Source organism: Dipodomys merriami, unplaced genomic scaffold (assembly GCF_024711535.1).
Source record: "Dipodomys merriami isolate MVZ:Mamm:240054 unplaced genomic scaffold, mDipMer1.0.p SCAF_11, whole genome shotgun sequence".
NCBI lineage: Eukaryota > Metazoa > Chordata > Mammalia > Rodentia > Heteromyidae > Dipodomys > Dipodomys merriami.
Window position 1 is genome coordinate 28,710,560 of NW_027202382.1, and position 23,575 is coordinate 28,734,134.

At 42.6% G+C, this 23,575-nt stretch overlaps 1 protein-coding gene across 3 annotated transcripts; it reads right to left on the reverse strand.

Annotated features, from left to right (window-relative positions):
• Positions 1-3,605: 3,605 nt before the first annotated feature.
• Positions 3,606-20,303, reverse strand: Inip (INTS3 and NABP interacting protein). Of its 3 annotated transcripts, none has more exons than XM_070011821.1 (6): positions 20,287-20,303; positions 18,195-18,459; positions 16,083-16,165; positions 6,890-6,992; positions 5,696-5,786; positions 3,606-4,363 (listed from the first exon to the last, which is right to left on the reverse strand). In XM_070011821.1, exons 3-6 carry the CDS (start codon positions 16,105-16,107, stop codon positions 4,268-4,270), a joined length of 315 nt encoding a protein of 104 aa, XP_069867922.1. In that variant the 5' UTR covers positions 16,108-16,165; positions 18,195-18,459; positions 20,287-20,303; the 3' UTR covers positions 3,606-4,267. The 3 variants fall into 3 exon arrangements, with proteins under 3 accessions (XP_069867922.1, XP_069867931.1, XP_069867912.1); XM_070011830.1 differs by lacking the exon at positions 20,287-20,303 and adding an exon at positions 18,713-18,844 and having other exon boundaries at positions 18,243-18,459; XM_070011811.1 differs by lacking the exon at positions 20,287-20,303 and adding an exon at positions 18,713-18,844.
• Positions 20,304-23,575: the final 3,272 nt, after the last annotated feature.

A 23,575-nucleotide genomic window follows, 5' to 3' on the forward strand; every position in this document is an offset into this window, starting at 1 on the left:
AGGATCCTCAGATCTCAGACTCCTGAGTAGCTAGGATTGCAGACATTAGCCACCAGCATTCCAGCCGCTAGATATATTTTTAAGGAGTTGAACAGTTGGTGACATAGATACCCAAACTGGCCCATATGTGAGGTTCACTATTTCCTTCTGTGCTTTTTGGTACATGTTGAAATTTTCTGTAAGGAACAATTGAAGACCACAAGCTCCTGTACTAACGATTGTATAGCCTCCTTAGAAGTTTCTTAGAGCTGTGGCATCTTCAGGCCACAAACAGGGACCTGCAGAGACCATGCTGTGAACAAAGAATGGTGACACTTAAGGTAGATCCTTAGGTGACTATGATGAGCTTGAGCAATGACAGCAAATTACCAGAAGAGTCATTTGTACCTTCTATCTGATTAAGCCTGTCCTCTTTAATGCAGATTTCCTGATGTCTTGGGGTTGGTTCCAGTAGCCTTAATAACTGTGCTTAGGATGTGCAGACTTGTGATCCAGTCATGCCACAGTACTGAGAAGTCTGGTAAACAGCAAAGAAGTGGGTCTTACATAGACAACATATGGCCTTTTCTCAGTCTTTAGAAGGTTCTACTGCAGCAGCAGGGATGCTGGGACCTGAGCAAAGGCATCTGAGACTCCTGGCACCTGCAACCTGCCCATTCTCATCTAGCATCATATTATGTCCCCTGTCTGGGGAGCTTCTAGTAGCCAATACTTTGGCGTATTTCAGAGGTATGTGTCCCCAGTATATTTCTTTTTTTTTTCTCTTCCTTAGGTTTCCCTGTTTTTTCCTTCCACTGCTTAGAGTATCTGCACTACCATTTTTGCCAGTAAGATATGAGGGAGACTTGAAAGACAGTAAACAAGATGAATTTCAGCAATAAACTACATGCTAGATTCTTGTATTTCTCATGGGATCCCAAAGAAATAAGGATTAGAAATAAAAATTCCTGCTGGAGTGTTTACAGTGTACTCAGCTGTTGAAATGTTCAAAATGCAATCAAGGAAGTAATTTAGCATATTCTAATACCCTTAACGATAGTAATAATAGCTAAGAATTTGACCAAATTTAAAGAACCCAGTGAATCTTTTAGGACCCCATTAAAGAATCTAACACTCTAGCCGGGCGCTGGTGGCTCACGCCTGTAATCCTAGCTACTCAGGAGGCTGAGATCTGAGGATCGCGGTTCAAAGCCAGCCCGGGCAGGAGAGACCGTGAGACTCCTATCTCCAATAAACCACCAGAAAACCGGAAGTGGCGCTGTAGCTCAAGTGGTAGAGCGCTCGCCTTGAGCTGAAGAGCTGAGGGACAGCGCCCAGGCCCAGAGTTCAAGCCCCACGGCCGACAAAAAAAAAAAAAAAAAAGAATCTAACACTCACTAATAACAAATACACTTTTGACAGTTAATAGCTAATATGGTCTGTGCTTCATCACTGCTTGTCCCATGGATAATGACCCAGAATTGAAAGGATACACTTTGACCTACCCAGGGGAAAACTAATCTAGATGTTTCCTTTTTTTGTCCTGGGTTCTCAATACATGTGTAGATCACATATATTCATGGTATGTGGTTCTCTTGCTCTTTCATTATTTCTCAGTGTCACCTCCCAGACAGCATGTGATCACACATTTGGGTCACATACCCAAGTGTCACAATTCTCTCAGTTTTTGTGATACCAAGTCCATCTGTTTGGTTGGTTTTTTTTTTTTTTTTGGGGGGGGGTCCGGTCGTGGGGCCTGAACTCTGGGTCTGGGCACTGTCCCTCAGCTCTTCAGCTCAAGGCTAGCGCTTTACCACTTGAGCCACAGCGTCACTTCTGGCTTTTTTCTTTTTGCTTATGTGGTGCTGAGGAATCGAACCCAGGGCCTCAGGCATGCAAGGCAAGCGCTCTACCACTGAGCCACCTTCCCAGCCCTGGTTGGTTTTTTTTTTTGTTTTTATCAGTATTGGGATTTGAACTCAGGACCTCATGCTTGTACTCTACCACTTGAGACATACCTGCAGCCCAGCTTTTCACTATTTTTTTTTCCATCCCAGTTCTGAGGCTTCAACTCCGGGCATGGGTGCTGTCCCGTAGCTTTTTGGCTCAAGGCTAACACACTTGAACTACAGCTCTACTTCCAGCTTTTTGCTTTAGACTTGGGTCTGTGCAACACCAAAGCCTGGAAGTGGAGCTGCTTAATTGGGCAGGATAGGGAAAATATCTAGAAGAAAATCTATAAAAATTTAATAAATCTTCAACTAACTGTTGACCCAAACTATAGTTCTAAACTTAAATTTTGTTCTACCACCAAAAAGTAGGGACTCCAGGGCTAAGATAGGGTCAGCTATAAGTTAGTTACACAGTGGTGGGAAGCAGTAGTGCTAGCATGCATAGTCCCTGGGCTCAATTCCCATAGACAGAAACTCAAAAGCAAAGCAACAAAAATACCGTAAAAACTGTATCTGAGATATAGTATAAAATATAATTTTAATCATCAAAATTTTGTGCGTGTTATAGAATTTTCGAACACATGATGATTTCAGATTTTATTTTTAATCAGATCTGATCTATAGGACTAGTGTAGGGGCTGGGAAGGTGGCTCAGTGGTAGAGTGCTTGCCTTGCATGCATGAGGCCCTGGTTCCTCAGCACCACATAAGCAAAAAGAAAAAAGCCAGAAGTGGCGCTGTGGCTCAAGTGGTAGAGCGCTAGCCTTGAGCTGAAGAGCTGAGGGACAGCGCCCAGGCCCAGAGTTCAGGCCCCACGACTGGACCCAAAAAAAAAAAAAAAAAGGACTAGTGTAGGACAGTAGAGACTGCATATTTAAGTATATGCCCGATTCTTTTAGAGCTAGATCATGTTGAGCAACCTACTAACTAATGCCTTCTTATGTAAAGAAATTAAAAAGTAGCTTGCATAATTTGAAGTTTTTTGTTTTTTGTTTTTTTTTTTTGTCGGTCGTGGGGCTTGAACTCTGGGCCTGGGCGCTGTCCCTCAGCTCTTCAGCTCAAGGCGAGTGCTCTACCACTTGAGCTACAGCACCACTTCCGGTTTTCTGGTGGTTTATTGGAGATAGGAGTCTCACGGTCTCTCCTGCCCGGACTGGCTTTAACAGCGATCCTCAGATCTCAGCCTCCTGAGTAGCTAGGATTACAGGCGTGAGCCACCAGCGCCCGGCTTTGAAGTTTTTTATTTAAAAAAATCAGAAATAAGCTGGGCACTGGTGGCTCATACCTGTAATCCTAGTTACTTGGGAGGCTGAGATTTAAGGATTGCAGTTCAAAGTCAGCCCTGGCAGGACAGTCCGTGAAACTCTTATCTCCAGTTAACCAGCAGAAAACCAGAAGTGGACCTGTGGCTCAAAGTGGTAGATTGTTAGCCTTGATCATAAAAAGTATCAAGGAGAGCACCCAGGCCCTAAGTTCAATCCTCCTCCCCCTGTAAAAAAATAAAAAAATCAACAATAAAGTACTAGGCATGATAGTGTATGCCTTAATCCCAGTCCTACACACCTAAAGTAGGATGATCTTGATAAGTTCAAGGCCAGCTTGGACCTACTATCTAAAAAGACCCAGTCTCAACAAACAAAACAAAAAGGGTAATAAAACCACACTGGCACACCATTTATACAGTTACACTAAGAACATGTACAGATTTAAAGCCACCACAATACTTATAATTGTTTTTAATAACATTATTTAGTCACATCATTTACCATATCCATTTATACAAGATGTTTAAGACTAGCTGGTAATTTAGTCTTACTTTGGGTTTTCTTTTTAAAACTGGTAATAGCAGAACTAGTCACTATTCACAAAAAATATTTCTGGATGATGATGTTGACTCTAAACTCAAAAGATGCACTGACAACAATCCTATAAATTACAAACATGACTATAAAATTTACTCAGGCCTATTGATTTACATTTTAAAATTTTTGCTTCTTTAGTTAAGTTCCACAAGTGATTCTTGATAATATGGCGGACATAGTATTCAGTCCACTATTAAGTGACTATCCAGTTTAGAGTAGGATTTAGAGTTAAAAATCAAAGGACACAACAAGGAAGTTACAGACATGGGCAGCATAATCAGTCCTCAGACAGCACAGCAGCCAAAGCTCTCATCACCTGGCACCCTGCTTTTTCCTTTCACTTATACATTCCTTTCTTTTAAAGAAACAAACAATACGTAAGTCCACCAAAATTCTGAAAGTCTGTTGGCACAGCGCTGAATGAGGGTAGCTCCGGCACTGGACATTACAGTCATTCTCATCACAGATATTTTCTTCACTCTGGGTCAAGGCGAGGCAAAACAGGAAGAATAAGATTTCCAAATGCTGAGTCTTGAGTTATGAAGTATCCAGATGAATGTGCATGAGCATGCTGAGCAAAGTTAAAAAACAAAACCACAAGAAAGCTATTAAGAGCCGTGATTTTTTAGCCGTATCAGTAGAATTACCCTTTCTGAGTGAGATCAAATTTATGCTGTAATCTATCTACATTTAAATACACAGGAGATAGGCAGTAACAGAATTCAGATGAACAAACTAGACCAGGTACTCTTTCAGCATCCTCATCATCTCCCCTATGAGTCTCCCAGACAAGAGAAGAGCTGAAGATACAACTGCTTTGTTGCCTAGAGGAACACTAGCACTTTAGAGCACAAAGTATGCCCCAAGAGGTAGGGGAGTCAGTGATTAAAAAATACCAACTTTTTATAGAGGATGTTGGAATGTAAATAATAGGAAACAACCAGTAATTAACTTCTGTCACTAAGAAAAGGAGGACTGTTTTAAAGTCATCAAAGATTATAGAGTCCCTCCCAATTCTGGGATTCTAAGATTTAAAAGCAGAGGGAAGCCAGGTGCCAGTGGCTCACGCCCATAATCCTAGCTACTAAGGAGGCTGAGATCTGAGGATTGTGATTCAAAGCCAGTCCTGGGAGAAAAGTCCCTGTGAGACTCTTTATCTCCAATTAACCACTCAAAAACTGGAAATGGTGCTCTGGCTCAAGTGGTAGAGCTCCAGCCTTAAGCACAAAGAGGCTCAGGGACAGCACACAAGCTCCCCAACCAACCAACAACAACAACAAAAAAAAAATCATTAGTAATTACATTATATCTACCAAAAAAAAAAAAACCCTGATGTTTGGTCCGAAGTCTCTGGAAAACTTAGATTATCCAAGATGAATATTAAAACTATTTATTCTTTGAAGAATAATGTTTCAAACTGATGGGGCATGTTGTTCCTAATCCTATGATAAGCATGGTTAGCTTTTAAACATTTTCCCATACAAACCATGCTGACCATTAAAAAAAAATCCAAATAATCAACCAGTAACAATACCAAATGAGGTAACAACACTTCAAAATTGAAAAAAATATATATGTATGTCTAATAATAAACTAGCCTGCTCATTTCTCTAGGTTCTGTCCATTCAAATATTCTACTCTTGTTTTGTGCACAAGCAGTCCCCTGGCAAGGTACAGCACAGAATCAATCATGACAACATCGACTTCATAAAAGATCCTTTCATTACTGCTGTATTGGTCCTTCAAATCCTTTGGGCATGACTGAACATCAGCAAACCACTGCAATTATGTGTGGAACATTTTTATTGATATTGCTGCACTGAAATACAAAATAACTACTGTGCTAGCTTCTAAGACCTGGAAATCTCCAATGAGCCAAGGATGTCAGTTACACTTTGCTCACCTGCAAAGCTGCCTTCTGCTGGGCAGCAATGTGCTGCTGCTCAGCATGATCCCGGTAGTCCTTATTGAGAGCAGGCCTGGAGAGTGCAATGCTAAAACAGAATGTGCAGGTTACTTTGCTGATTAAGACCGACAACTTTTGTATTTTTTAATTATAAAGGGAGATTTATTAAATTGGCACTTTTATAGTAGTAAAATAATTTTTAAAAAAAGCTTGCCAGGTGCCAGTGGCTCATGTCCATCATAATCCTAGCTACTATGGAGTCTGAAATCTGAGGATCATGTTCAAAGCCAGCCCAGGCAGGAAAGTCTATGAGATTCCAATTAACCACAAGAAAATTGGAAGTGAAGCTGTGGCTCAAAGTGGTAGAGCACTAGCCCTGAGCAAGAGCTCAAGGGCAGCACACAGGCCCCAAGTTCAAGCCCCACAACCATCACACACACACATACACACACACAAACACACACATATACACACAATTATACATGTTGTATATATGTTGGTTTTTGTATACATTAGGAAATGGTTAAATCAAGTCTTTTTCCCCTCTCCCATTATCTAAGTGATTTAGATGAAGAAAGCCTTTGTTACTTACTAGAATTTCAAGTGATTTTTTTGTTTGTTTGTTTGCTGTTTTTGAGACATAGCCTAGGCTGACCTCAAACTCATACTCTATCTCCTAACTCTGGGACTACAGGTGTGTGCTACCATGTCTGGACATATTTAAAATTTCATAATAAATAGTTCTCCACTTTCAAACAGTTATGGGCTACCACCATCTACTATGATGCTTAATAGCATCATTCTGAAAACTGTTGAATCACATACTCAAAAAATACAATCATATTGTATGGTTTGAAAAATAAATTAACTGAGACAATTATAATCATGTTCCACAAATCTTGAACTGGTAAGAACCAACTTAGAGTCACTTATTCACCTGATTCTAGATCAGCTAGGTGTATGTGGCTCTGGGCTAAGCTCTAGGAGTATGAAAATACACAAAACAAGCTCGAAGACAAGAACAATTCTGATGAAACATGATGCAGGTCATAGCAGAGTACCAATAGAGACTCTTCACACAAATGGGATACTGGTTGGAAAAAATGTTATAAGATTGATTTTATCCAAACAGAAGTAGGATACTTCAAAAGAGTATTAAGCAGCATAGCACCCAAAAATAATACTCAATACCTAGCTCCAGGATGATTTGTTGAAGACTGGTTCTGCATAAGTAATTTTCTCTTCTCTTTGTCCAGTTCTGCCAAGATTGCAACTCTATTTTTGTTTTGAAAACCTAAAATAAAAGGGTGGAGGACAGGAAGTAGAAAACATTTTAGACCCATTTGATGTACCTAAAACAAGGAAGTCACCAGCACAAATTCCTTCCCCTACTGTCTCTCTCCCAGCAGCTTCAAGAGCAACAACAATAAAAATAAATACAAACTGAAGACTTTGTAAGACTTAGTTCTAAATAATCTTAACATCCAAGGTATGGATTGTAACATTTGCTTTTTAACATGGCAATCAAATCTGTAAGTATACAGATTATAAGCCCTCAATTTAGGTCTCTTTGAAAAGCTTCTTTTGGGCCTGGGAGCTGTCCCTGAGTTCTTTGCTCAAGGTTAGCACTCTACCACTTGAGCCACAGCTGTATCATTTTTTGATGGTAAACTGGAGAGTCTCATGGCCAAAGGAGGATATTCTTGGGAGAGGATCACAAGGGCTCAATAGCTATGTGCACACGATCATATAAAATGATGCATATTGAAATGAACTCCAAGAAGTGGATACAAGATGTTTTTCATTTTCCTTTTTGCATTTTTTTTTCTTTTTTGCCTTTTTGTCACTTTTTTTTTTAATTGTGAAAATACCGGACAGAAGGGTTACAATTACATGGGCAAGGTAATGAATACATTTCTTATCAAGCATTGTTGCCTCCTCCTTTGTTTCCCCTTCCCATTCCTTCCCTCCCCCACCCCCCCTCATTGTTTTTTATTTCAGTACCTTTGTCTTGTATGTAAGTTTATCTGATTTGCGGAGGGGAAGGGGAAGTATAGAAATGGTAGGACAAAGGTGAACTAATTAAGCAGTGATACTCATTAGATACCATATTGGATGTGAACTATGCAACTTGGAGGGATAGGGGGGCTAGAAGGTAAAAAAGTGGGAGAAAATGAAGGGGTGACACTGTTCAAAAAGAAATGTACTCAGGGCTGGGAAGGTGGCTCAGTGGTAGAGTGTTTGCCTTGCAAGCCAGAGGCCCTGGGTTCAATTCCTCAGCACCACATAAGCAAAAAGAAAAAAGCTGGAAGTGGTGCTGTGGCTCAAGTGGTAGAGCGCTAGCCTTGAGCTGAAGAGCTGAGGGACAGCACCTAGGCCTAGAGCTTAGGCCTCACGTCCGGACTCCCCCCAAAAAAGAAATGTACTCAGTACCTTTCTTATGTAACTGTAATCCCTCTGTATATCAACTTTATAATAAAATTTTTTAAAAAGAAGATTAAAAAAAAAAAGATTTGCCTGCCTGGGTTGGCTTTGAACCACAATTCTCAGATCTCAGCCTCCTGAGTAGCTAAGGTTATAGGCGTGAGTCACCAGTGCCCAGCTTAAAAGCCTCTTTCATGAAGAAAAAGTTATTAAGAATATTTGGGTCTTTTTCTCAACTACTTTTGTTCAGAAGTGACTCAGAATCTTAAAAAACAAGTCAAACTGGTCACCAGTGGCTCACGCCTTTCATCATACTCAGGAGGCTGAGGAGGATTTTGAGCACAAAAGCTTAGAGACAGCACCCAGGCCCTGAGCTTAAGCCCTATTAAAAAATAAAAATTTGGGGCTGGGAAGGTGGCTCAGTGATAGAGTGCTTGCCTTGCATGCATGAGGCCTTGGGTTCGATTCCTCAGCACCACATAAGCAGGAAAAGGTGGAAGTGGCGCTGTGGCTCAAGTGGTAGAGTGCTAGCCTTGAGCTGAAGAGCTGAGGGACAGCACCCAGGCCCAGAGTGCAGGCCCCACGACCAACCAAAAAATAAATAAATAAAAATTTGCCGGGTGCCGTGGCTCACGCCTGTAATCCTAGCTACAGGCTGAGATCTGAGATCGAGGTTCAAAGCCAGTCCTGGGAGAAAAGTCCCTGTGAGACTCTTATCTCCAATAAACCACTAGAAAACTGGAAGTGGCGCTTTGGCTCAAGGGGTAGAACACTTGCCTTGAGCTGAAGAGCCTAGGGACAGCGCCTAAGCCCAGAGTTCAAGCCCCACGACCGACAAAAAAATAAAAAAATAAAAATTTTTGCTGAGAATCTTCAAGTTTATAGAACATACTATGAACACCCTCTGCTGGTCTAATTGTAGCAGCTGCATGACACAAATAAAATTGCTGACAAAAGAATAATAGAAGACGAATGATCAATGTAAATTAACATATCTGTAGACTTGATGTTCCACAGGAGACTTGACTATGGGTCAAATGTAACACTAAACTAGCTATGATCTTACTGTAACAGTTAAAAAGAATAATAACCAACAAATTGTAAATCTCAATTCTTTGTGTTATTAGAACAGGATACTTACATTTTCATTTTCTTTTTTTTTTTTTTAGTCATGGGGCTTGGACTCTGGGCCTGGGCGCTGTCCCTCAGCTCTTCAGCTCAAGGCTAGCGCTCTACCACTTGAGCCACAGCACCACTTCCAACTTTTTCTACTTATGTGGTGCTGAGGAATTGAACCCAGGGCCTCATGAATACAAGGCAAGCACTCTTACCACTGAGCCACCTTCCCAGCCCCTACATTTTCATTTTCATTTTGACTGTGAATATGTGATTTTTAGTAGCATGTTATCTGTCCTAAATAGACTTTTCTTAGTTTTCAGTTGTATACATATGAGCTCATACATGCTGAGGATAAACGTTAGTTTTTCATCTTGTTTGTTTTTTATTTGAACCATTATAACTCAATGGTAAAAAGAAGAGCTTAAAGACCAAAAGGCAGTGTTAACCAGTGTCAGTCCTTTTAGCTCATAAATCATATATGATTATTTGAAGAAACAGAAATGTGGTTATAGCTCATAAGCTATCCATTAACTAGGGTTTTGTTTGTTTGGTTTTGTTTTTTACAATAAAGGTTAAATATCCCTTATCTGAACGGCTTATTACCAGAAGTATTTTTGAATATCTGCATATACATAAGATATTTTGGGATGGACCTGTGACTGAACATAGTTCATTTATATTTCATATACACCTTATAAGCACAGAAAAATGACTGCTTTATACAATATTTTGCCAGATGGGGTGCAAGTGCCTATAATCCCAACTACTCAGGAGGCTAAGATTTGAGGATTATGATTCAAAGCCAGAGAGAGCAGAAGAGTCTTACCTCCAATTAACCACCAGAAAATCAGAGTGGCACTGTGGCTCAAAAGCAGTAGAGCACCAGCCTTGAGCAAAAAAGCTCAGGAACAGAACACAGGCCCTGAGTTCAAGCCCATGACTGACAAAAAAAATAAGTTTGTGTGTGTGTGTGTGTGTGTGTGTGTGTGTGTGTGTGTGTGTGTGTGTGTGTGTGTGTGTGTGTGTGTGTGTGTGTGTGTGTGTGTGTGTGTGTGTGTGTGTGTGTGTGTGTGTGTGTGTGTGTGTGTGTGTGTGTGTGTGTGTGTGTGACACAGGCCCTGAGTTCAAGCCCATGACTGACAAAAAAAATAAGTGTGTGTGTGTGTGTGTGTGTGTCTGTCTGTCTGTCTGTCTGTCTGTCTATGAAGCTTTAATCTGTCCTAATTACAACTTACAAACTAAAACACTTATTCAGACTTCTAATTTCTAGCACTAGCTCTCAGTTGAACCAACCCTGACAACAAACATAATAGTAAATTTGGGACAAATATTTTGGTTGTTTTTTTTGTTTTGTTTTTAAGACAGGTTCTTGTTCAGGCTCACAATCCTCCTGCATGACCATACTCAGATGCACCAAGTATTTAAAATGTATTATCTGAAACCATTGAAGGCTAACAAAAATCAGACAGAAACTGCAACTGCTAAGGCAGACACCGGTGGCACACGCCTGTAATCCTAGCTACTCAGAAGGCTGAGATCTGAGGATCATGGTTCAAAGCCAGCCCCCAGGCAGGAGACCCTGATCTCCAATAAACCACTCAAAAAAACAGAAGTGGCACTGTGGCTCAAATGGTATAGCACTCACTTTGAGCTAAAGAGCTCAGGGACAGTGCCCAGGCCCAGAGTTCAAGCCCTACGACTGACCAAAAAAAAAAAAAAAAAAGAAAAGAAAAAGAAAAGAAAAAAGAAACTGCAACTGCTGAGATTTAGGAATTTGTAATGTTTTGCCTGAACTACACCCAGAACGGGCCAGAGAGCCTTGCTTTACTACCTTAGGTATCAGAGGTCAGAGTCAAGAGCTTAAAAGTATAGCCAAAACATTAGAAGAAAGATATAAGAGAGATAGAAGGAATGGATATGAAATTTAACTGAAGTGTCTTTCCCTTGTTAAGCTCCACATATATGGAGGGAGTATTTCAGCTGCTGTCTGACACAAAGAACGTAAGAGTTTGGAAGCTGAGTTGTGACTTGCTATGTGCTGGAATAAGAATCACATTTCAGAAGAAAACAGACCTAATGTCTCCATGATGTATTAGTCATAATGTCTAGTATCCAATAACAAAGCATTAGTTATAGAAAGAACAAAGTCTGACCCATGGGCAAAAAAACCCTCCATCAACTCGGAGATGACCTCCATGGTGTAATTATCAGTTAAGGACTTAAACTCAACTAGTAAAAATATGTTCAAGGACTTAAGAAAAATAGACATATAATAAATAAAAGGAGCATTTTAGAAGCATAGTATTGACTCCAGAAAATAGCCAAATGGAAATTCAAAAGCTAAAAATAACTGAAACAAGATGTTCCCTGTACTGAATTAACAGCAGATTGGAACTGGCAGAACAGTCAGTAAAGTCCAAATTAGAATATTAGGAATTATCCAATCTAAAGCACAGAGAAAGTACTGAAGCACATAAGTAAATAAGCTGAGCTTATGGGCCAATGGCAAGTAATTTATGCATAACTTCCATCCTGAAACAAACAAAAAAAAAAGGTAACCCTCAAAAATAATAGAATTTTACTTTTTTTTTTTTTTTTTTTTGCCAGTTCTAGCACTTTAACTCAGGGCCTAGGCACTGTCCCCGAGCTTCTTTTGCTAAAGGCTAGCACTCATACCACTTGAGCCATAGCACCACTTCCAGCTTTTTCTGTGTATGTGGTACTGAGGAATCGAACCCAGGGCTTCATGCATGCTAAGCAAGCACTCTACCACGAGGCCACATTCCCAGCCCAGAACTGTACAATACTGCATGAAAATTTCCCAAACATAGTGCAAGGCTTACAGGTCAAAATGCCTCTAGAAACCACATACAAGAAAATCACTGAGCCCCTCTGTACAGTATGTTCTCAAATAAAATAAAAAAAAATATATAAAAATAAATAAATAAAAGGAAAAAAAAAAAAAGAAAATCACTGAGGCATGTCCTAGGCAAATTTTGTTGTTGTTGGTGGTGGTGGTGGTGGTCAGGGGGCCTGAACTCAGAGCCTGGGCACTGTCCCTCAGCTCTTCAGCTCAAGGCTAGCCTCTACCCCTTGAGCCACAGAGCCATTTCCAGCTTTTTTCTTTTTGCTTATGTGGTGCTGAGGAATCAAACCCAGGTCCTCGTGCATGCAAGGCAAGCACTCTACCACTGAGCCACATTCCCAGCTCCCTAGGAAAATTTTGAAAGCAGCAAGAGAAAAAGAATGTATTATATCTAGAATAAGAATGCTACCAATAAGAAAATGAAAAGACAGGCTGGGAGAAAATCTTAAGTACATGGACTTACATCCAGACGTTAAACAAAACAACCTGATAAATAAAGAGAACCTGACAAGTTGGGCACTGGTGGCTCATGCCTATAATCCTAGATAGTAAGGAGGCTGAGATCTGAGAATCACGGTTCAAAGCCAGTCTGTGAGACTCTTATCTCCAATTAACCACCAGAAAACCAGAAGTGGCACTATGGCTCAAGTGGTAGAGCACTAGCCTTGAGCTGAAGAGCTCAGGGACAGCGCCCAGGCCCAGAATTCAAGCCCCATGACTGACCAAAAATAAAAAAAAAAAGAACCTGACTTTTTTTGGGGGAAGGGGGGGTTTCCGGTCATGGGGCCTGAACTCTGGGCCTGGGGGCTGTCCCTCAGCTCTTCAGCTCAAGGCTAGTACGCTACCACTTGAGCCACAGTGCCACTTCAGGCTTTTTTTTCTCCTTATGTGGTGCTGAGGAATTGAACCCAGGGCCTCATGCATGCAAGGCAAGCGCTAGACCACTGAGCCACCTTCCCAGCCCAGAAGTTGACTTTTTAAAAATGAACAAAAGACTTGAACACTTCACAAAAGATTTACAAGAAAATGCAAGTTAATACTACAATGTCATGCCACTATTCTAGAGCAGCTAAAAATAAAAAGACTGACAACAGGTATTACTGCTTCCAGTCTATTGAAAATGTATTCCATGGGGCTGGGAAGGTGGCTCAGTGGTAGAGCGCTTGCCTTGCATGCATGAGGCCCTGGGTTCGATTCCTCAGCACCACATAAGCAAAAAGAAAAAAGCCAGAAGTGGCTCTGTGGCTCAAGTGGTAGAGCGCTAGCCTTGAGCTGAAGAGCTGAGGGACAGTGCCCTGGCCCTGAGTTCAGGCTCCACGACTGGACCGCCCCCCCCCCAAAAAAAACAACAACAACTGATACTACTGCTCTACATTTATGGCAATCTGAAGGGAATATAAACCATTTGGTCCCTTTAATAAAGGGTTGGCACTGACTATACCGTAACAGCTCCATTCCTCAATAGTTATCCAAGAAAAATAAAACATTTATCTACAGAAATACTTATAAACAGCTTAATTCACAACGTTCCAAACTCAGACAATCCTAAAAGCCCACTAAGAGAATAATGAATAAAGAAACTGATATATACATACAATGAAATACTACTCCACAATAACAAAGAATAAACCATTAATCCATGCATAATACAAGGAATCTCATAGACAGTGTAGTAAAAGGAAATAGACACAAACCAATATACTTTATGATTCCATCTATAGGAAGTTTAAGACAAAACTAAGATTAAAAACAAAAGTTAGGCCAGGTACTAGTGGTTCATGCTTAACTACTAAAAAGCTAATGCTAACTACTCAATAGGCTGAGATTAAGGATCACAGTTCAAAACTAGCCAGGATAAAGTAAATTGGAAAACTAAAAAAGGAAGGAAAGGGAAGGGGAGGGTGAGGAGTAGAGGGGAAGGGAGGGCAAGGCAAGAAAGTCAAGGAGACTCTTATCTCCAATTAGCCACCAAAAAGTTGAAAGCAGAGTTATGGCTCAAGTGGTAGAACACTAGCCTTGAGTAAAAGAAACTCGGACAGCACCCAGGCCCTCAGTTCAAGCCCCAAGACTGACACATACACAAACAAAAAGTAAAGTTCAAGTACCAGTAATCACAACTGTAATCTCAGCTACTCAGATCTAAGAATCACTGTTCAAAGCTACCTGGGACAAAAAAAAAGTCTGTGAGACTCTTATCTCAAATTAACCACCAAAAAGTCAGAAGAGGTATAGTTCAAGCAGCAGAGCACCAGCCATGAGTAAAAAAGCCCAGGCCCTGAACACACACACACACACACACACACACACACACACACACACACACACACACACACACACACACACACACACACACACACACACACACACACACACACACACACACACACACACACACACACACACACACACACACGACTTTTACCTATAATCCTCACTTAAGAGAGTAAGATCTTAGAATCTTGGTTTGAAGCCAACCTCTGGAGACAAATCTGACTCATTTCCAAAAATCTAGCAAAACACTGGAACTAGCAGAGAATGGCTCAAGTGGTAAATTGCCAGCTGTGACCAGAAAAAAAAAAACAAAACAAGAACATAGGGCTCTAAATTTAATCCCTAGTACAAAAAAAAAAAAAAAAAAAGGAACATAATATATCAGAACAGGAACAACTTAAAACAATGTGATAATGGAGCAAACCTAAAAATTAAATAGGAGTTCAGACTTGATACAGTCAGAGGTCTTCAAGTATTTGAGCAGGAACTATTTACAAAGTGGGATATAATACTTTCAAAGTTTTACTTTTATAAAACGTTTTAAAATTAATTCCTTGATAACAACAATGTTTGATTTGATTAATGGTATCAACACCAGTGAAATGTGTAAGTGTTTAGAACTATGCAGATAAATGTATCATGGTCACTGCCTGGTAATATTACAGCTAGAAAAGTGATTCTGGCTTACAGTTTTAAAAAAGCCAGGCGCTGGTGGCTCATGTATGTAATCCTAGCTACTCAGGAGGGTAAGATCTGAGGATCATGGTTCAAAACCAGCCAGGGCAGAAAAGTCCTTGTGAGACTTTTATCTCCAATTAACAACTCAAAAATCAGAAGTAGAACTCTGGCTCAAAGTGATAGATCACTTGCCTTGAACAAAAGAGCTCAAGGACAGCACCCAGGCCGTGAGGTTAAGCCCTATTTAACTAACAGATGTCAAGGTTTATAATATAGGAGATCTGGGGTTACAGCTCAGTGCTAGAGCATTTGCCATACCAGAGCATGCACAAAGCCATGGGTTTGATCCCTAGCCCGGCATGCACGTGCATGTGCACACACACACACACACACACACAAATGATTAAAATTTGTGGCTCAGTGGTAGAGTGCTTGCCTTGCATGCATGAGGCCCTGGGTTTGATTCCTCAGCACCACATAAGCAGAAAAAGCCAGAAGTTGTGCTGTGGCTCCAGTGGAAGAGCACTAGCCTGAACTGAATAGCTGAGGGACAGCGTCTAGGCCCAGAGTTCAGGCCCACGACCGAGACACACACACAAACAAAAACAAAAAATTGGGACTGGTAATATTAAAGATGTTACATATATGAGACAATATTGGACCAATTTTAAATTTGGGAGTTTGTTTTACTATTTATTTTTACATACTATAGTAACTGACTTATACCATATATTCTCTGAGTCAAATACATGTACTGGGGCTGGGAAGGTGGCTCAGTGGTAGAGCGCTTGCCTTGCATGCCTGAGGCCCTGGGTTCGATTCCTCAGCACCACATAAGCAAAAAGAAAAAACCCGGAAGTGGCGCTGTGGCTCAAGTGGTAGAGTGCTAGCCTTGAGCTGAAGAGGTGAAGGACAGCACCCAGGCCCAGAGTTCAGGCACCACGACCGGACCAAAAAAAAAAAAAAATACATGTACTGTATGGGGGGAAAAGTTCTCAATAATACAGAAATTCGAACATTTGTTACCTTGTCCTGAAGGGTTTGCTGCCATATTCTGTTCTTCTGCTTCAGTTATGTTCAGTGGCAAATGATCAGCACTTTATAGTCATCTGTAAAAGAGACATGTGTAAAAGACACATACACGATATAGTTGTCAAGAACAGCGAGCCTACTTGCAGTTTCTTAATTGCTTCATAAAGACACATTCCAAAAGCAGACTTAAGTCACAAATCTAAACTTAACAAGTGTCTCAAGCATTTTCTTTCTTTCTTTTTTTTTTTTTTTTTTTTTTTGCCGGTCCTGGAACTTGAACTCAGAAGTCCTGGGCACTGTCCTTGAGCCTTTCTAGCTCAAGGCTAGCAGTCTACCACTGAGCCACAGCACCACTTCCAGCTTTTTCTGTTTATGTGGTACTGAGGAATCGAACCCAGAGTTTCATGCATGCTAGGCAATCCTCTACCACTAAGCCACATTCCCAGCTCCCTCAAGCATTTTCTTGAGAGTCACTTTTTCTACTTATAGCTGTGCCTCTATCACTTGAGTCATACCTCTAGTTCTCACTTTTTACAAAATTGTATTCTTAAAGTATTGTACAGAGGAGTTACCGTTTGATAAGTCAGGCAATGAGTCCTTTTTTTTTTTTTTTGGTCTGTGTAGGACTTGGAACTCAGGGCCTAGGTGCTGTCCCTGAGCTTTCTCACTTACCACTTTGAGCCACAGTGCCACTTCCAGTTTTCTGGTGGCTCACTGGAGATAGGAGTCTCATGGATTGGATTTAAACTGTGATCTTCTGCTCAGAACTCAGCCTCCTGGGTAACTAGGATTACAGGCATGAGCCACTAGCAACTAGCTTATGAGTACATTTTATTTTATTTTATTTTTTTGTCAATCATGGGGCTTGAACTCTGGGCCTGAGTGCTGGCCGTCAGCTCTTCAGCTCAAGGCTAGTGCTCTACCACTTGAGCCACAGCACCACTTCTGGTTTTCTGATGGATAATTGGGGAAAGACTCAGAGTTTCCTGCCAGGGATGGCTTTGAACTGAATTACTCAGATCTCAGCCTCCTGAGTAGCTAGGATTACAGGCGTGAGCCACGGGTGCCAGGCCTTGGTACATTTCTTTTTAGACAATGTCACTCCTTTCCTTCCTTTGCTTTCCCCCAGTTTCCCCTTCCTCTGCTTTTAAAAAAATGTGTTTTTAAATAGTTATACAAACCAGTTTCAATTCTGTAAGTCAGGTTATAAGTATAGTGCATCTCATTCATTGCCACCCCTTCTACTGTTCTCTCCCATCTCTTTCCTCAAGTTAAGTAGTCAGTTCCCACTTTTTGCTAGTTAACTGGAGGTAAGAATCTCTCAGATTTGTGCTGGCTTTTAACCTCAGATCTCAGCCTTCAGTGTAGCAAGGATTATAGGCAAGAGCCACCAGCATCCAGCAAACATTGTTTATTCTTTTTTTCCACCCCCCCCCCCCAGTCCTGGGGCTTGAACTCAGGGCTTGGGTGCTGTACCTGAGCTTCTCTGGTTCAAGGCTAGTACTTTACCACTTGAGCCACAGCGCCACTTCCAGCTTTGTCTGTGTATGTGGTACTGAGGAATTGAACCCAGGGCTTCATGCATGTGAGGCAAGCACTCTACCACTGAGCCACCTTTCCAGCCCACATTGTTTATTCTTGAAGGCAGGACTACTAACATTTAGAAATACTCTCTTTAATATACATCACTAGGTTGCATCTAGCAAATATTACCAAATATACTAACCCGCTGACAGCCTCCACAGGACCACAATGCTAGAAAGTAAAATCACTCATCTATGGTGCTTCTGCTTCCATAGCTGTTACCAGCCACTACTGTATTCTCTGAAAGCTAGAAAGAAAAATTAGCCTACCATTTATCAAATACCTATTCTGCGACATACACCGTTACTTGCTTGAAATTGGTTATTTTATTTATGACCACTTTACACGTGTGGAGGCTGTCACAGGGGTAGTAAGTATAATTCTGGGCTGCTCCCTTCCAACATCAGCGTTTTATACTAGGCCCTAGGTAGATTCCTAAATAATTAGACCTTACTTCTACTTTCAAGGAACACAGAGTTCGAGGGGTGGGGTGGAGGAGAAGTCTTATCCAAGCAACCATACCAAAACAGCTTATTAAGAGGTGTGCACAAAGCCGGTGTAGTGGCTCACGTTTACAACTAGCAGTCCAGAGGAAGGAGGATTGCAAGTTGGAGGCGAGCCTGGGCTCCGCAGTGAGTGAGACCCGGTCTCAAACAGGTGTGAACAGTGCTTCGGAGAACGGATGCTACTGGAGTGATGCTTTGATGCCTGCAGGAGAGCCCGGGAAAGGTAGAGGCCGGAGGCCCGAGGCTGGCTGCGTACAGGAATCGCGGATGGTCTCCTGCGGCTGAAGCACAAGGGAAGCGAAGCTGGGTTAGGACCGGCGGGCATCGCAGCCGTGTGGCTATGGGATCGTGAAGTGGGGGTGTGAGCGGGCCGGCACGGGTCCCGGCCCACCGACGGAGCGCAGCCCCGGGGCGCTGGCGGCTTCGCCAGCGAGGCTGGTGGAGGAGGCCGCTTCTCGGAGGCAACAAAGATAGCAAGCCAACCGCAGGTCCACACGCCTCCATTCCCTGGCGCTGCCGGGCTGTCCTACTTACCGGGGACGCCAGGATGCCCGGGAAACGTCGCTGTCGCCCCGCGGCTGTCAAGGGGGGCGCGACCACTCAGAGCCAGGAAAACCACAGCGCCGTTCGCGACTACAACCTTCCCGCCCGCGCTGCGCTTCCGCCTCCTGGCTGACGTAGGCCCAGGAGAGCGGAAGTCCCGCCTACCGTGCGTGGAAACCCAACAGTCCCGACTCCGCAGCGATTCACATTTTAATGGCTGCCTCCGTGCGGACGTGTTTCCCTTCCAAAGAGTGACAGCCGAAGAGGCTCATGGGAGATGCAGGCAGCCCGTTGGGGCGGGGCCGCGGGCGGGGCGGATAGGCAGGGGCGGGGCGGACAATAGTTGGGTCCCTAGCACCGAGAGTTGTAGTTTAGGACCAGCCCCCCCGCGTGGCAGGACTTGGAACCGCGCGAATCCGCCCCAGCTGAGCTGTAGAAGAAGGCTAGTTCGCTCTCAGTCTTTCACAGCCGCGTCGGATTGCGTGTCTAAGCACACACACAACTTCCAGGGATATTTTGACTCCATCGTTTTGAAAGCACGTGAAGTTGTTTTGTGTTTTGTTTTCTTTTTCACTGCTGTGAAATAAATCTGGGTATTAAAACACCAAGACGGTACCAGCAGAATCACGGGATGCATTCCAGCACAGGTAATCTACACGTTTCCCTGAAATGTGCATTGATAGGTGCACATTGATAGGTGTTCCATGGTCGGTAACACCTTTAGGTATATTTTCTAGAACTTGAACACGTTATTAGTAATTGACGTTTACGCAGGGTGAATATCTATGATGCATAATTTTGCATGCATCGGTAACAATGAAATTTCAACACCAAGCATTGATGGACTGTGTAACAATCATCTGTTGAGGGCCTTCTACGTGCTAGATGCTTGCAGATTATCAACTCAGGCCCTGTCACTCCTGGGAGATGCTGTTATGCTTATGTCAAGTGGTAAGCTGAGATTCAATAAATGTTGGCTATTGATTTTATGAACAATGAAACATTTGTGTTGTATTGGCTATCTTGGCACTTGATCTAGTAGGTCAGCCGACATATATGTGCACTCTGCCTACATAGGAAAGTGCATGACAAAAGAGGTGCAAATGACAGACCCAGACTCATAAGGAAATGCCAGACAGCAGTTTGTGAATCTCTTCTTCATAAAGCAATTCCTGAAGGTATTTACTGACCTTCAATATCCAAAGAAATAGTTGATGATAGACCCCAGTTTCCAACTGAAATCACCCTAGCCCCTTTGGGCATTTTGTAATAAAATAGTAATGGGAACTGCTTTAGGCTAGAGTCTTTAAAATCAAAGATGTAGAAATTTGAGACATTTACTATACTAGCTGCTTAGTTCTGTGTAACAAATTGCCCTGAAAGCTAGTCATTTAAAATAGTAAACCTTTATTATCTTACATTTCCTGATAGGGTAGGAATCTAAGCAGCATAGATGAGTGATTGTGACTAAGGATCTTTCTGAGGCTGCAGTCAAGGTACTGGCTGGGGCATCAGTCATCTGAAAGCTTGACTGGGAGTAAAGAACTGCTTGTAAGTTCACTTACATGGCTGATTGCAGGAGGCTTTTGTTCTATAGCATGAAGGTCTTTTCACAGTTGCTCATGACATGGCTGGTAGCTTACATCCTGACTTCTAGGAAGAAAGACACTATGTTGTTCCAGCTGGCCTTGAATTGTTGGGCTCAACTGATCCTCCTTCAGTAGCTGGGACTGGGACTACAATATATGCTCACAAATTTCTAATCCACAGAAACTGGGCAAGATAATATGTGTTGTTTTAAGCTACTAGATTTAGGGATAATTCATTGTATTTCAATGTGTAGCTAATGCATCAGGATCAACAAGAAGCCTTTCCTCCCTATCTGTCCTGCTACCTTCTAGAGCAGGTCTCTGGTCATTGTTTTGTTTTGGGGTTTTTTTTTTAGGTCCGGTCGTGGGGCCTGAACTCTGGGCCTGGGCGCTGTCCCTCAGCTCTTCAGCTCAAGGCTAGCACTCTACCACTTGAGCCACAGCGCCACTTCCGGCTTTTTTTTTCTGCTTATGTGGTGCTGAGGAATTGAACCCAGGGCCTCATGTATGCAAGGCAAGCGCTCTACCATTGAGCCACCTTCCCAGCCCTTCTCTGGCCATTGTTAACACCAAGGATGATCTAATTCAGGGAGATGGTTGGTTTCCTTTTGAATTAATTCTCTCTACATGAGCAATGATCTTCTCCAGAAAGAAGGGCTTGTTAGTATGTCAATAGATGGCAGCAGAGAGAAGAGAATAATGTACCACAACTAGCTGCCTCCGTAACCAGAGAGAGAGCTTTTACACTGCACTGAAAAGTTTGGAACTACCTTGTGGGTGCTGGCAACAATGGAGCTCCCTCCCCTAATCCTATATTATGATTACGTCTGGTTACCCCCTCGAGCATTTCCTACCCTTGAAGGATTAGATAGATGATGATTCAGTGAAGGAGAACTTGCTTACTATGAAAACTTCTAGAAACTTTGGGAAGTCAGTGGACTTCTAATTATGTCCAAGACCCCACATACATTCTCTGAAGACCTGACTTTGAGAAAAATACAATGATCACCTTCCTATTTTATTTTATTTTATTTGGTATGTCATGGGGCTTGAACTCTGGGCCTGAGCGCTGTCCCTCAGCTCTTCAGCTCAAGGTGAGCGCTCTACCACTTGAGCTTACAACACCACTGCCCGTTTTTCTGGTGGTTTATTGGAGATGAGTCTCAGGGAGTTTCCTGCCCGGGCTGGCTTTGAACCGAGATCCTCAGATCTCAGCCTCCTGAGTAGCTAGGATTACAGGCGTGAGCCACCAGCACCCAGCCACCTTCCTATTTTAAAGAAAAGGGGGACACTGAGGTTGTTTTTTGGGGGGGAGGGTTCGGTCATGGAGCCTGAACTCTGGGCCTAGGCACTGTCCCTCAGCTCTTCAGCTCAAGGCTAGTGCTCTACCACTTGAGCCACAGCACCACTTCCGGCTTTTTTCTTTTTGCTTATGTGGTGCTGAGGAATCGAACCCAGGGCCTCAGGCATGCAAGGCAAGCGTTCTACCACTGAGCCACCTTCCTAGCCCCATACACTGAGATTTTTTTAAAAAATAGCTTTTCCCACATGCCACCAAATTTTGTTTTATAATAGCAAGCTAAAGTACTTGGTGAAGCTACCTGTTCTGTTTATTCTAACAAGGTCAAGAATGGTTAGAATGTGGTCAAGGTCATGTACTACTACTGCAGACAGAGGCCCCTTGTGTGTATTTGGGAGTCCAGTTTGCAGGACACCAAGGGATGAATGCCTATTCTTCCTCCCTAGGTGAGGAAAGGAGGCCCACAAGAGAGAAGCTTCGAGTATTTTCATGAGATTGCTTGACTTGAGAGTGTAAAGGCTTCATTCTCCTATTGTTTTGTTTCTTTGGGTTTTTTGTTTTGTTTTGTTTTTTTGTTTTGTTTTTTGTTTTTTTTTTGTTTTTTGGTCATGGGGCCTGAACTCTGTCTGGGCCTGGCACTGTCTCAGCTCTTCAGCTCAAGGCTAACTCTACCACTTGAGCCACAGCGCCACTTCCGGCTTTTTCTGTTTATGTGGTGCTAAGGAATCGAACCCAGGCCTCATGCATGCAAGGCCAAGCACTCTACCACGGAGCCACCTTCCCAGCCCCTGTCTCTTTGTTTACATTTTTAGTTTTGAGCTAAGATCTATACATCCCAGGCTGCCCTCAAACTTCCAATCCTCTTTTTCCCATCTCCCAAGTACTGGCTTTACAGGTGTGGACTAATTCAGCCCCGGTGTTTTCAATTAATTACATAGCAGCATCACTAACTTGGATATACTAAGCTTCTTGTGGAATGGCTGAATGGATGCAAGATAAGCTTCAAAACATCTGCTTCTACTTTGGGTACTTGGAAAGGATCTGCTTTCCAGTACATTTTATATTGTGCCTACAGGATGCCAGGTGTGGTGGTACATATCTGTAATTCCCTCCTATCCCTGAGAGTAGAAGGAAGGGGGAAAAACAACTAAGCTAATCCTGTAGTCAAAGGACTATTTACAAAGGCTTTGTGGCTACCTACTGCCTCATAATTCATTGTGTGCTACAACAGAATACCTGAGCCCCAGTAGTTTAAAAAAAAAAAACAGAACTTTTTTTTTTTGTCAATTATAGGACTTGAACTCAGGGCCTGGGTCCCGTCCCTGAGCATTTGTGCTCAAGACTAGTGCTAAGGGTCTCACAAACTTTCCTGCCCAGGTTGGCTTACAAACCTCAATCCTCAGATCTTACCCTTTCCCCCGCCCCTCCCCCAGTCGTAGGGCCTGAATTCTGGGCCTGGGCACTGTCCCTCAGCTGCTCAGCTCAAGGGTAGAGCTCTACCACTTGAGCCACATCATCACTTCCAGCTTTTTCTGCTTATGTGGTGTTGAGGAATCAAACCCAGGGCCTCAGGCATGCAAGGCAAGCACTCTACCACTGAGCCACCTTCCCAGCCCAGATCTTAGCCTTCTAAATAGCAAGGATTACAGGTGTGAGCTATGGGCACCCAGCCAGAAAAACAGAACTTTATGTACCCTATTTCTTACAGTTCTGAAAGCTGGAAGTCCAAGATCAAGGCACTGGGCCCTCAAGTGGTTAAGAACCTTCTTGCTGCATCTTATCACGGTGGTGGAAGACCAAGGAGGGAGCCAGCTAAGTCCTTGTAGAGCAGCTGAGAAGATAACAGAGAACTTCCTCCAGCTTTTATACCAGCACTTACCCCGTCTTGAGAGCTTCATCTCAAGACATAAACACCCCCCATAAAGCCCCACCTCCTGACACTGTTGCACTGGGGATCAAGTTTCA

What these genes read in the sequence shown, in the direction of transcription:
- Inip (XM_070011821.1), bottom strand. Translation starts at nt 16,107, where the DNA reads ATGGCAGCAAACCCTTCAGGACAAG. An exon ending in AGCAAACCCTTCAGGACAAG is followed by an intron (nt 6,993 to 16,082) that starts GTAACAAATGTT and finishes CTTTTATTTTAG; the next exon opens with GTTTTCAAAACAAAAATAGA. An exon ending in AGCAGAAGGCAGCTTTGCAG is followed by an intron (nt 4,364 to 5,695) that starts GTGAGCAAAGTG and finishes AACTTTGCTCAG; the next exon opens with CATGCTCATGCACATTCATC.